Below are 14,185 nucleotides of genomic sequence, written 5' to 3'. Positions count from 1 at the left end.
CTTGCATAACATCTGCCGTAAATGTGGGTGTTGCCTGGTGTGGACGGGGCCTGGTGTGGACGGGGCCTGGTGTGGACGGGGCCTGGTGTGGACGGGCCCTGGTGTGGACGGGGCCTGGTGTGGACGGGGCCTGGTGTGGACGGGGCCTGGTGTGGACGGGGCCTGGTGTGGACGGGGCCTGGTGTGGACGGGGCCTGGTGTGGACGGGGCCTGGTGTGGACGGGGCCTGGTGTGGACGGGCCCTGGTGTGGACGGGGCCTGGTGTGGACGGGGCCTGGTGTGGACGGGGCCTGGTGTGGACGGGGCCTGGTGTGGACGGGCCCTGGTGTGGACGGGCCCTGGTGTGGACGGGGCCTGGTGTGGGCGAGTCCTGGTGTGGGCGAGGTCTGCTGGGTCTGATTCCACTTCACTAATGCAAAAGAAGGAGAGGAGTGCATTTAGGATCACAGTGTATGGCCGTTTTGTTAGTGACTGCAATGTGATTACACTGTTCAGCAGTCAGAATTAGGCTACGTTCACATTAGCGTTGCGCCGCCGTGTGTCGGCGACGCAACGCGCGACGCACGCTAAAACGCACGCAAACGCGCGCAAGAACGCGCGCGTTTTGCGACGCGTGCGTCGTTTTCCGACGAAAATCGGACGCACAGAAAATGCTACATGTAGCGTTTTCTTGCGTCCGACGCTAGCGTCGGAAACGACGCACGTGGCGAAAAACGCCACCAAAACGACGCACGCGTCCCCTATGTTAAACATAGGGGCGCGTCGCCGGCGCAACAGCGACGCACATTGGCGGAACGCCAATGTGAACGTAGCCTTAGACATGATAGGATTAGATACAAGAGAAAATAAACTTAGGCACTCAACTTTGCGGAATATTATGATTTAATGTAGTCATCAAATTAAACATTTCGGCCACAATAGACGGCCTTCTTCAGTAACAATGTGCAGGGTTAGAGATATGCGTGAATGACCGCATGTAAAAGTGTCCCACATCAGCACTGTAGCAGAGTGAATCTGCTCTGACTAGCGGTGGATACCGCGTCTGACTGCCACGCCGCCCACCTGGGCTCTCAAGCATTACCGGTTACCCGGTCTTTGGACATTTCGCTTCCCTGCAGATTCACTCTGCTACAGTGCTGATGTGGGACACTTTTACATGCGGTCATTCACGCATATCTCTAACCCTGCACATTGTTACTGAAGAAGGCCGTCTATTGTGGCCGAAACGTTTAATTTGATGACTACATTAATCATAAAATTCGGCAAAGTTGAGTGCCTAAGTTTATTTTCTCTTGATATATGGTGTTGGACCCTACTTGGGCACCTCTTCAAGTAGTGCATACAGTGTTTTTCCTATAAGGATTAGATACATGGACTGGATCATACAGGATGGGATTAGATGCACAGACTGAATTACACATGATAGGATTAGATACACAGCTCAGGGGACAATTGCTGTGCTCTGCGCAGAGCCCAGGGGGACGCTCTCCGTACACAGGCAGGCACAGTGTATAACTTAGTGGCCATAACTTCATTTTTTTTACACAAAAAATACAATATATTGTTATCTGAAGGCATGTTACAGATTGGGCATCTACCAGCATAAGAGTGTTGAAACGACAGTGACACTCCACATAGAAACCTGATTGAAACCATAGAAGATTAATGAAGAGCCGGTGTCGTCCTTGTTACTGGTGAAGTGTGACGCCGTGCCGGGCTATTCCTGAGGAGTCATTGTATTGTTGTGTTGTCTGTAGATCTCCATCAGCAGTGAACTCCACACCGGATCTATCGCGCTGGATGAGAGCAGCAATGACATGTTGGTGATAGTAGATGATCCTTCCTCTTCAGCCCAGCAGTCTCGGGGAACAAACTCTCCGGCATCCATCACCGGCTCCGCATCAGACACGCTTAATGGTCTGTACACTTTGCCATCACACCGCTCGATCTAATAGTCATGTCTGCTGCTTTCTGAAAATGTTGCATTTTGGCTAATGAAAGGTTTTGCAATTTTTCACTATATTTACTGTATTAGTTTCCACCAGTTTCAGGGTCTCTGCTGGCAGTGCTGTATTACACAGCCAGCATCTGCCTGTAAGTGCAGCAACAGGCGCACACTCCGATTACTGCAATGTAACCACTTAAATGCCACGGTCAATTTCTAAATGCAGCATTTAACCCCTTTCTTCTTCCCAGAGCCATAACTTTTTTTTATTTTTTTCCTTCAATATGGCCAATGTCAAGGCTTGTTTTTTGCGGGACGAGTTGTACTTTTGAACGACGCCATTGGTTTTACCATGTCTTGTACCGGAAAATGGGGAAAAAAAATCCAAGTGCAGTGAAATTGCAAAAAAACAAAAAGTTCAATTCCACAATTTTTTTTTTTTTTTTTTACCATATTCACTAAACGCTAAAACTGACCTGCCATTATGTTTCTCCAGGTCATTACGAGTACGTAGATACCAAACATGTCTAGGTTCTTTTTTATTTTTATGGTGGAAAAAAAATATCCCAAATTTGTGAAACAAAAAAAGGGGCCATTTTCCGAGACCCGTAGCATCTCAATTTTTCGGGATCTGGGACTGGGTAAGGGCTTATTTTTTGCGTGCCAAGCTGATGTTTTTATTGGTACCATTTTGGGATAAATATGATGTTTTGATCACCTGTTAATGCATTTTATTGCAATTTTGCGGTGACCAAAAAAAAAGGAATTATATGACTTTTTGATTTTTTTCTCGTTATGCCATTTACCAATCAAATTAATTCTTTATCTATTTTGATAGATCAGACATTTCTGAACGCAGCGATGCCAAATCTGTATTTTTTAGATGGAAGATGAGATACTACAGATTAGCTCCTCCCCCTTCCATCTACATAGAATCTTATCAGCACTAACTGTCACCTTTCATCTAGATGGGAGGGTTATGAGGAGACAGAGCAATGAAAAATTCCCTTACTGACCGGGTGATTTATTGATTCATTTATTTTACATTTTTGCCTTTTTGCTTCTTTCCTCCACTTCTTCCAAGAGCCATAACTTTATCTGTCCACATTCACTTGTTATTTTTCAGTTTTGACTCTTCTTTTTTTTTAATTCCCAGCCCCCACCACAGAATTAGTTAGTAAAATGTATCTAATACATTGTATGTAGTGACAAATCTTACCATTGAAAAATACAATTTGTTACAAAAATAGAAAACATCAGTGGAAAAATAAAAAGGTATATTTTTCAGAAGATATATATATAAAAAAAGACATTGACCTGTCTTTGAGACCCAAAATTGCTCCGTTCTTAAAGGGCTTCTCCATGAAGTTGTCCAAAATGGCTATCATTGCATATTTCTGGCTGCAACCAGTCTTGGGCACAAATTAGAGCAGGTTGCCTGAAGAAACTGAGCTTGAGACAGATGTCTCTGAGCAATATTTTGGCAAGTCCTTTCAGGCCGAGGAGCAGCATGGTGAACTTTTTACACTCCGCCTGACAGGTTTACAACTAGGCGTGAAGCAGCAGGAAATAACCAGTCTGATAGGATGGGGTTACAACTGAGCATGGAGCGGGGCTGAATTAGGACAAAACCTTTTCCCACTCCTGTTTCAGCCTTGCCCAGCTAAGTGATCAGATCGGTCATGCTTGTTCTTGATGCTGCCCCTCAGCCTGACAGGAACTTGCCCTAACATCTCTAACAGACATCTGTCTCAAGCAGCATTTGTTGAGGCAACCCGTCCTAATGCATTAATAGGACGGAAACGTGGAACAACCATTTTGGACAACTTCTCAGAGAACCTGTATAAGTGGTTAAAAGTAACCATTGGTGTAATTTTTCTTTCATGAATCACAGTACACCTGAAATTAAGCAACTTTGCCATTTACAAGGGAAATCCGCTTCTTTCTCCTAGACCTGGACTGATCTTTCATTCTCAGTTCAGGAGTAAAATCTGTTTTCTGTGAAGATTTCCCATTACTGAGATAGGAGATTAAAGCTGGTGCCTATAAAGTTCTATGGAGAGGGAGGAGCTAGAGACAGAACCCGACATTCTGCTGCAAGTTCTCCTGAAATGACACTTGCAGTTCTCCATAGAACTTTATTCTATTGAGATTTTTGAGAGTGAACGATTAGTCCTGCAGGAGAAAGAAGCAGATTTCTCAGATAAGATATATTACAAAGTTTCTTATATTCACGTGTACTATATGACCAGCTTATCATTCATAGGTCCGATACATAGACATTATTGGTCTGCAGATGTACAGTGGGGTAAATAAGTATTTAATCCCTTGCTGATTTTGTTAGTTTGGCCACTGACAAAGGCAATTTAAGGGTAGGTTCATTTTAACATTGAAAGATAGAATATAAAAAATAAAATTCAGAAAATCACATTGTATAAATTATATAAATTTATTTGCATTTTAAAGTGAGATATGAGTATTTGATCCCCTACCAACCATTAAGAGTTCTGGCTCCTACAGACCAGTTAGACGCTCCTAATCAACTCATTACCTGCATTAAAGACAGCTATCTTACATAGTCACCTTTATAAAAGACTCCTGTCCATAGACTCACTTAATCAGTCAGACTCTAACCTCTACAACATGGGCAAGACCAAGGAGCTTTATAAGGATGTCAGGGACAAGAGCATAGACCTGCATAAAGCTGGAATGGGCTACAAAACTATAAATAAGATGCTGGGTGAGAAGGAGACAACTGTTGGTGCAATAGTAAGAAAATGGAAGAAATACAAAATGACTGTCAATTGTGAGTGATTGGGAGAAGGTGCTGTGGTCAGATGAGACAAAAAGTGAGCTCCTTGGCATTAACTCAACTCACTGTGTTTGGAGGAAGAGAAATGCTGCCAATGACCTAAAGAACACCATCCCCACTGTCAAGCATGGAGGTGGAAACATTATGTTTTGGGGGTGTTTCTCTGCTAAGGGCACCGGACTACTTCACTGCATCAATGGGAGAATGGATGGAGCCATGTACCGTAAAATCCTGGGTGACAACCTCCTTCCCTCTGCCAGGGCATTCAAAATGGGTCTTGACTGGGTCTTCCAGCAAGACAATGACCCAAAACATACAGCCAAGTCAACAAAGGAGTGGCTCTAAAAGAATCACATTAAAGTCATGGAGTGACCTAACCAGTCTCCAGACCTTAATCCCATACAAAACTTATGGAGGGAGTTGAAGCTCCGAGTTGCCAAGGGACATCCTCAAAATCTTAGTGATTTAGAGATGATCTGCAAAGAGGAGTGGACCAAAATTCCTCCTGACATGTGCGCAAACCTCATCATCAACTACAAAAAATGTCTGACTGCTGTGCTTGCCAACAAGGGTTTTGCCACCAAGTATTAAGTCTTGTTTGCCAGAGGGATCAAATGCTTATTTCTCGCTGCAAAATACAAATTTATATAATTTATACAATGTGATTTTCTGAATTTTATTTTTGATATTCTAGCTCTCAATGTTAAAATTAACCTACCCTTAAAATTATAGACTGTTTATGTCTTTGTCAGTGGGCAAACTTGCAAAATCAGAAAGGGATCAAATACTTATTTCTCCCACTGTATATGCCATATATTTGCAACCACTTATAGTGGCAAAAAACCTTACAGGTCATATTGTCTTCTTGATCCTCTAATGTGTTTGGATTCTCCCCTCTCTGATACCAGCCAATGATTGGAGGTTGTACCAGTTCACTGGAAACTGTCTGTAATAGAAGGGAGGATAAAAAGGATAACTATTCAAACTTAAAGGCCATCTGTCACCAGGTTCAAATTGGGCAGTTTTTGCTCTTCTTTTATTCCCACTTCTTCCCTAAGTATTCCCTTTTTTTTTCTTTACAAATCAAGCATACGATTCCAGAGATACCGCCCATTTTATTTTGTGCAGATTTTGTATGGTTTTTACCAAGGGGTGTGGCTTACATGTTTCTCTGAGGCGTGTCTTTAGACTGCTCTGCATAATTGCCCTATGAGAACCGCCTCCATTAGTACAGACTATAAACATTAGCACTAAATTAACCAGACCCATATCTTTGGAACCGTATGGCGGATTTGCAAAAAAAGAAAAATGCAATATTTAGGGGAGGAGAGGGAATAAAATAAGAGCAACAGCTCATCACTTTTGACCCACTGACAGGTCCCCTTTGATTTCTCTTTAAAGCACAAGACTGTCTAACATCTTCATTTTCAAAGCTCCAATGAATGATGTTTCCCGTGTACAGCCTAGGTGACACCGTAGATCTATCACATGTATGATATAAAGTGCTGTTCTAGAGAAGACAGAAGGTACATTTCTCAGGATAAATTGTGATTTTAAGGGATTTTCAGGGTTTATTGCTTTTACAGCTGCTTTAAGTCGGCTTTCCAAGTGATCAATGAATTTGGCTAAAGGGTGAGATTGGATTTTTATGATCATTATATTTTCTTTCACAGGAATTTTCAGTCCAGAAACATCTTCCAGTGGACGAGCAAAAACAAACCGCAACCGAGGGCGTACAAAAACTGTTGGAAACGGAGCAAAGGGGGGGAAATCTCGAAGCCGGAAGTCCACGGCTGGCAGTGCAGCCGCAATGGCGGGAGCAATGGCTGGAGCTGCCGCAGCATTTGCGGCTTATGGATACAATGTGTCAAAAGGTGATATTGAGTAATATCTGAAAGTGCACCGATCATCAGATTTTACCTTATTTTTATTTAATTTCAGTTATGAGAAATAAAAAAAGACTTTCTAAAGTCGCCGTCTATTCCCGGGGGCACCACGTCTCTCCTCGGCACTGAACATGGTTGCTGGCTTCTGATCAGTGAGATTTAATTTATCACGAGATCTCGCTGTTTAGGGCAGAGATCATGTGCAGTGCAAGGGAATGCAGGGGAATTGTCCCGCTACTGTGGGGGCCATAGTTTTGATTGGGTAATGTAGCTGTCCCTGCCATTCCGCTGCATGACTGTCAATCTTATAACCACTGCTGTCTGTGCTCTATACAGCATGATCTCCTCAAGAACGAACCTTAGAAAATTGAAGCGACGGTGACATTTGCATTAAAGTGGGTTTACTGTTACCCTCCACAGGTCCAGCATTGAGTCTCTGCAGTGTCTGTTATTGTCTGCAGCGCTGACGACCGCACTGCAGCCAATAACTGATTTCAGTGGCTCATGTGGTCCACGCAGGAAGAGCAGCTAAGCTCAGTTATTGGCTGCAGACAATGACAGGCACTGGGAGCAGTGGTGGAGACTCAGTACTGGACCAGGGTAGGGTGAGTGAAGATCAGTTTAAAAAAAAAAAACAGCTGTGAGACAGGAGTGATCCAAAACTGAAAAGGCCCTTTAATATAGTGAAACGATGGCGCCCACACTAGCATGACGATTTTGCTTCATTCCACATTTTCTGCCCTCTGCAATGTGATCTTGATCAGGTCACCCCAGAGAAGGAAGAGCAGTGTTCAAAAGAATGATGGAGGCGCGCGCGCACACACGTTAGATCAATGCGCAGAGCGTAACAGGCATGCATCTCCACCAGAAATGTTACTGCTCCCAATGGCTGCTATACATTTCTGGTGTCATTTATGCCATTTTTGTTACACAAATTTTTGGTAGATTTGAAAGCGTTGAACGGGACTGGGGTCAAACTTCTTAAAAAGTCAAATTGAGCTGTTCAAAAATGTAGCAACATTTCATGGAGGTTTGTACCAGAAAACTGGTGAAAGCTGCTTGATGAATCAAGGCCACTGACTACACAATCAGTCAGCATCTATCAAAAACAAGTAAATATTGCATATATAGCGGGTGAAATAAGTATTAAACACGTCAAAAAGTTTTCTAAGTACCGTAAATCTATTTCTAGAGGTGCTATTGACATGAAATTATCACCAGATGCCAGTAACAACCCGTCCAATCCACACCGACAAAGAAACCAATTCATAGATATGCATAAATTAAGTGATATGTAATAATGAGAAATTAAAAAAAAGTATTGAACGCACTTACTGACATTTATTTAATACTTTGTACATAATCCTTTGTTGGTGATGACAGCTTGAAGATGCCTCCTGTATGTGATTTTTGCCCATTCTTCCACACAAGCACTCTTTCAATCCTGAAGGATCTGTGGGCTCCTTCTATGAACTCTGATCTTTAGTTCCTTCCGTAAATTTTCTTTTGGATTCAGGTCAGATGATTGGCTCAGCCATCCTAGCAGCTTTTTTTTAAGTTTCCTTGGCTGTGTGTTATGGATAATTATCTTGCTGAAATGTGAGAGTGCATACAGACTGTGGAGGTTGAGATCGTTACTTAAAATTTTCATTGAAACCATTGTACCTGCTGATTCCAGGTCTTTCTGTAGCGCTACACTTTTGGTCAACTGTTCTAATATTTCTTTTCACTCCTCTGTATTAAAACTTGCGGGGAGCATCTTTTTGTGGCCCATTTATGGAGAAATTATGTGCTTTCCACTTCCAGATTATAGCCCCAACAGTGCTCCCTGGAATCTTCAGCAGTTTAAAAATTATTCTGTAACCAATCCCATCAGTATGTTTTGCAACAATAAGATTGTGAAGGTCTTGAGACAGCTCACTGGTTTTAAACAGTACGAGATGTTTCTTGTGTGGCACCTAGGTAATGAGACATCTTTTTAAAGGCTATCAGTTGAACCAGCTTATATTATTTTTCACTAAGTGGCAGGATTGCGTTCTAATTACTGATAGATTTCAGCTGATGCCATGATTTTCTATGTCTTTTTCATTCTTCATTTGTTCAATACTTTCTCCCTGTGTCATTTCCCATTATTACACATAATTTATGGACATTTATGGTTTGGTATTTTTGTCTGTGTTGTTACCGACATCTGGTCACAATTTCATGCCAATTGCGCCTTCAGAAATAGATTTACTTAGAATATTGCTGACATGTTCAATACTTATCTCACTGTGCGTATGTATATATTATATATATATATGCATATGTATGTGGTATATATACACTGCTCAAAAAAATAAAGGGAACACTTAAACAACAGAATATATCTCCAAGTAAATCAAACTTCTGTGAAATCAAACTGTCCACTTAGGAAGCAACCCTGTTTTACAATCAATTTCACATGCTGTTGTGCAAATGGAAGACAACAGATGGAAATTATTGGCAATTATCAAGACACACTCAATAATGGAGTGGTTCTGCAGGTGTGGACCACATCTCAGTACCAATGCTTTCTGGCTGATATTTTGGTCAGTTTTAAATGTTGGTTGTGCTTTCACACTCATGGTAGCATGAGACGGACTCTACAACCCACACAAGTGGCTCAGGGAGTGCAGCTCATCCAGGATGGCACATCAATGTGAGCTGTGGCAAGAAGGTTTGCTGTGTCTGTCAGCGTAGTGTCCAGAGGCTGGAGGCGCTACCAGGAGACAGGCCAGTACACCAGGAGACGTGGAAGGGGTCGTAGGAGGGCAACAACCCAGCAGCAGGACCGCTACCTCAGCCTTTGTGCAAGGAGGAACAGGAGGAGCACTGCCAGAGCCCTGCAAAATGAACTCCAGCAGGCCACAAATGTGCATGTGTCTGCCCAAACGGTTAGAAACAGACTCCATGAGGATGGTCTGAGTGCCCGACATCCACAGATGGGGGTTGTGCTCACAGCTCAACACCGTGCAGTGTGCTTGGCATTTGCCACAGAACACCAGGATTGGCAAATTCGCCACTGGCGCCCTGTGCTCTTCACAGATGAAAACAGGTTCACACTGAGCACATGTGACAGAGTCTGGAAACGCCGTGGAGAGCGATCTGCCTACAACATCCTTCAGCATGACCGGTTTGGCAGTGGGTCAGTAATGGTGTGGGGTGCCGCACAGCCCTCCATGTGCTCGCCAGAGGTAGCCTGACTGCTATTAGGTACCGAGATGAGATCCTCAGACCCCTTGTGAGACCATTTGCTGGAGCAGTTGGCCCTGGGCTCCTCCTAATGCAGGACAATGCCAGACCTCATGTAGCTGGAGTGTGTCAGCAATTCCTGCAAGATGAAGGCATTGAAGCTATGGACTGACCCGCCCGTTGCCCAGACATGAATCTGATTGAACACATCTGGACATCATGTCTCGCATCATCCTCCAACGTCACGTTGCACCACAGACTGTCCAGGAGTTGGCGGATGCTTTAGTCCAGGTCTGGGAGGAGATCCCTCAGGGGACCATCCGCCGCCTCATCAGGAGCATGCCCAGGCATTTTAGGAAGGTCATACAGGCACGTGAAGGCCACACACACTACTGAGCATCATTTCCTTGTCTTGAGGCATTTCCACTGAAGTTGGATCAGCCTGTAACTTCATTTTCCATCATCATTCCAACTCCAGACCTCCGTGGGATATTAGTTGTGAGTTACATTGATCATTTTTAGTTTTTTTTCTTCTCAACACATTCCACTATGTAATGAATAAAGATTTACAACTGGAATATTTCATTCAGTGATATCTAGGATGTGGGATTTTAGTGTTCCCTTTATTTTTATTTTTTTGAGCAGTATGTATATGTTTGTGTGTGTATATATATTTATGCACTTTTAACTTCTCATTTACATATTTTCTGGCTAATTACGTTTTTCCTCTTTCTGTTTCTGCAGGTCACCAGCCGAACAGCACCCTTCCAGCACCTCTCTTAAGAACTTATGGAGCTTCCGATTTTATCCATTTAAACTCCTCCTCCCCAGTGAACTCCCCCCTGAGCAAAGGAAGCGGAGTACCCGGCTCTTCAAAAATCAGTAACCCTATTAGCAAGACACAGGATACTTCATCACGAAGACACAGCAAAACTACTGGAAACCCAGGGAATTTATAATCTGACACTTCTTCTTTGCAAGGTCATATGCAACCAAAGATTTACAGAAAAAAACGTGCAGCATGAGATTGCTGCAACGTGAGCATATTTAGAGTTTCTTCATTAAAACTGCTGATCTTAACTCTTGACAATATAAAGCCGCCACCTTAGATCAATCCAAAATTTTGACTTTAATATTTGTGTATATAAAATTAATTTATCCCACCATGGGAAACAGTATTACCCTCCTCTGGTCCATAATCCTAATGTATTATTGCTCTGCAAAAAAAACAAACAAACAGAGGATATAGAGAAAATGCTCTGCATAATTAATTGTAACCTATGGATCAAACAAATGTGCCAGTAGCTTCTGGAAACTTGATTAAGAAAAAAAAAATCATTACTTTCCGGCAGTGTCAATTTTAACAACATGGGTCATCTCACAGTGAGGGTATATGCTTCCCAATAAAGGACAAGAATCAGATGTACATAGAAGAGCGTGGTCAGCTGGTGATGCCTACTACCTCCTTTTTATCATATTCACTTCTTTTCAAAAATGTGTAGTCTAAGCTAAAAAAAAATCTGTAGATCAATCTAATAAGGCCTATACTCACCTTGCCACAAGAAGGGCTTGCAAAAAAATAAAAAGAAGGGGGTAAAAGATACACCCCGTGATGATTTGCACTCTTACATTTTTGGTCAGTTTTGCAGCATAATCATTAGTGTGTAAATAATACATAGAATAGCAGGAAAGTGATGCAAAGTTATTTTTCTTCTCCTCTTTACAACGTGTTGTCTATTTTTATATCCAGATTTGTATATATGTATACATTTGTTTTACTAACTAAAGATAAAATAATAAATTGAGTAATTTTAGGTACTTTTTGTATTTGTGATTTTTCTGTTACAGTCATGGCCGAAAGTGTTTGCATCCTTAAAATTGTACCAGAAAAATAAGTATTTCTCCCAGAAAATTATTGCAAGTACACATATTTTGTTATACACATGTTTATTTCCTTAGTGTGTATTGGAACGACTAAAACAAAAACAAAGGAAGAAAGGCAAATTGGACATAATTTCACACTAAATCCCAAAAATGGGCTGGATAAAATTGTTGGCACCTTTCCAATCTTGTGGATAAACAACATTGTTTCAAGCATGTGGTGCTTGTTCAAGCATACCCGTGGCAAGTAACAGGTGTTGTCAATATGAAAATCACACCTAAAACCAGATAAAAATGGGGAGAAGTTGACTCAATCTTTGCAGTGTGTGCCACACTAAGCATGTAGAACAAAGGCCAAGAAAACTGTCTGAGGAATAGAGAACCAAAATTGCTGAAAAATATCAACAATCAGGTTACAAGTCCATCTGCAGAGATCTTGATGTTTCTTTATCCACAGTGCGCAACATAATTAAGAAGTTTACAACCCATGGCACTGTAGCTAATCTCTCTGGACTTGGACAACAGAGAAAAATTGATGAAAGGTTGCAACGCAGGATAGTCCAGAGGGTGAATAAGCAGCCCCAATAAAGTGCCAAAGAATTTCAAGCTGACCTGCAGGTTCAGGGTGCATCAGTGTCAGCAACAACAATCTGTCGACATTTGAATGAAATTAAACTCAATGGCAGGAGACCCAGGAGGACCCCACCGCTGACACAGAGACATAATAAAGCTAGACTGCAGTTTGTTAAAATGTATGTGAGTAAGCCAAAATCATTCTGGGAAAGCATCTTGTGGACAGATGATACGAAGATAGAGCTGTTCGGTTAATCACATCATTCTACTGTTTACCGAAAACAGAATGAGTCCTTCAAAGAAAAGAACACAGAACCTACAGTCAAATATGGTGGAAATTCAAAGATGTTTTGGGGTTGTTTTGCTGCCTCTCGCACTGGGCGCCTTGACTGTATGCAAGACGCATCATGAAATCTGATGAATACCAGAGGTTTATGGTCACAATGTAGTGCCCAGTGTCAGAAAGCTGAGTTTGTGTCCTAGGTCATGGGTTTTCCAGCAGGACAATGACCCCAAATAAACTTCAAGAAGCACCCAGAAATGGATGGAAACAAAGTGCTAGTGAGTTCTGGAGTGGACAGCAATGAGTCTGGATGTAAATCCCATTGAATGCCTGTGGAGAGATCTTAAAATTGCTGTTGGGAGAAGGCGCCCTTCAAATATGAGAGATTTCTGCAGCAGTTTGCAAAAGAAGAGTGGTCCAAAATTCCAGGTGAGAGGTGTAAGAAGCTTGTTGGTAAGCGATTGATTGCAGTTATTTATACCAAAGGGTGTGCAACCAAATATAAGTTGAGGGTGCTAACAATTTTGTGCAGCCCATTTTTGAAGTTTTGTGTGAAATTATGTACAGTTTACCTTTTTTCTATGTTTTAATTTTTTTAATTGTTCCAATACACACAAAGGAAATGAACCTGTATTTAACACAACGTGCAGTTGCAATAATTTTCTCTGAGAACTACTTTATTTATGGAACAATTTCAAGGGTGCCAACACTTTTGGTCATGACTGTATATATTATCTACTATTGAGTATTAACCTGATCATCGGGAATGATGTAGACAGGGCATGTCCGTTTTCGGACTGCTGATCGCTTTATTCTCCCACTGATGAGCTGCTGGCAGGAATGTTTTAGGGTCTTTCTGTGGTTTGTCCATTTATCGTGACCTTGTGGTCCAAACTTTCTGGCACAAAATAAGCCAAATAAAAATGTGGGGAAAGTTAGGCTTGGCTGTCTAAAAATGCAGCTATGAAAAACATTAAGATTGTCTAGACAAAGTTTATGGTGTCATGAATTTAGGCAGGGTCTAATGTGGGGTTTATGACATGGAAGACATCTTCTACCTCCTCAGGTCCTGCACCAAGCATTACACTGAATATAATTTATTCCTGTAGTGTTTGAACAAAAATCCTAGAGAGCAATGAATTTATTAGACGATTTATGCTGCCCATTCTAAAAGAAGCATAGCTTAGAGATGGAAGCTGAGCTCTGTCAATACCTGTGTGTGAGCGAGGTAAGCAGGTCCACACCACGGCCCCCATTCATCAAGCAGTTGTAATAGTCTTTGAGTACATTTTGTGCAGTGGCACATGGCAGGTGAAAGATGTACCAAATCCATTAAGAGGCGCGTGACGTTTAATTAATTTGGAATAGAAAACTGTGTCTCTAACAAAACCCTTTAAGGATGAGAAATCACACTAACAAGATTACCCTGAGGGTAAATGGACCCAACTTAAAGGATAGTGTGATTAAAACTTGACTTTTATTTTAATGAATTAATATGGTCTAACAGATAAACATTAAAATAACTTAGGTGGTATTACTGTGGAGCATTTCTTTGGGACTCCTCTATGGAATATAAAGCTAATATATTTTAT

The 14,185-nt window shown here is 41.9% G+C and overlaps 1 protein-coding gene across 2 annotated transcripts in view; it reads left to right on the top strand.

The window, feature by feature from the left end:
• Positions 1–11,674, top strand: part of INO80 (INO80 complex ATPase subunit) — a 171,826-nt gene extending 160,152 nt beyond the window's left edge. Inside the window, exons 34-36 of one of the 2 annotated variants that reach the window (XM_069730102.1) lie at positions 1,758–1,917; positions 6,431–6,631; positions 10,601–11,674. In XM_069730102.1, coding sequence (XP_069586203.1) covers positions 1,758–1,917; positions 6,431–6,631; positions 10,601–10,815 — 576 coding nt within the window. In that variant the 3' untranslated portion in view covers positions 10,816–11,674. The remainder of the gene's footprint in view (positions 1–1,757; positions 1,918–6,430; positions 6,632–10,600) is intronic. The other variant, XM_069730109.1, reaches the window with a different exon arrangement.
• The last annotated feature ends 2,511 nt before the right edge of the window (positions 11,675–14,185 follow it).

This window comes from Ranitomeya imitator, chromosome 1 (assembly GCF_032444005.1).
Source record: "Ranitomeya imitator isolate aRanImi1 chromosome 1, aRanImi1.pri, whole genome shotgun sequence".
Classification (NCBI taxonomy): domain Eukaryota; kingdom Metazoa; phylum Chordata; class Amphibia; order Anura; family Dendrobatidae; genus Ranitomeya; species Ranitomeya imitator.
This window is presented reverse-complemented; position numbering and strand designations above follow the sequence as displayed.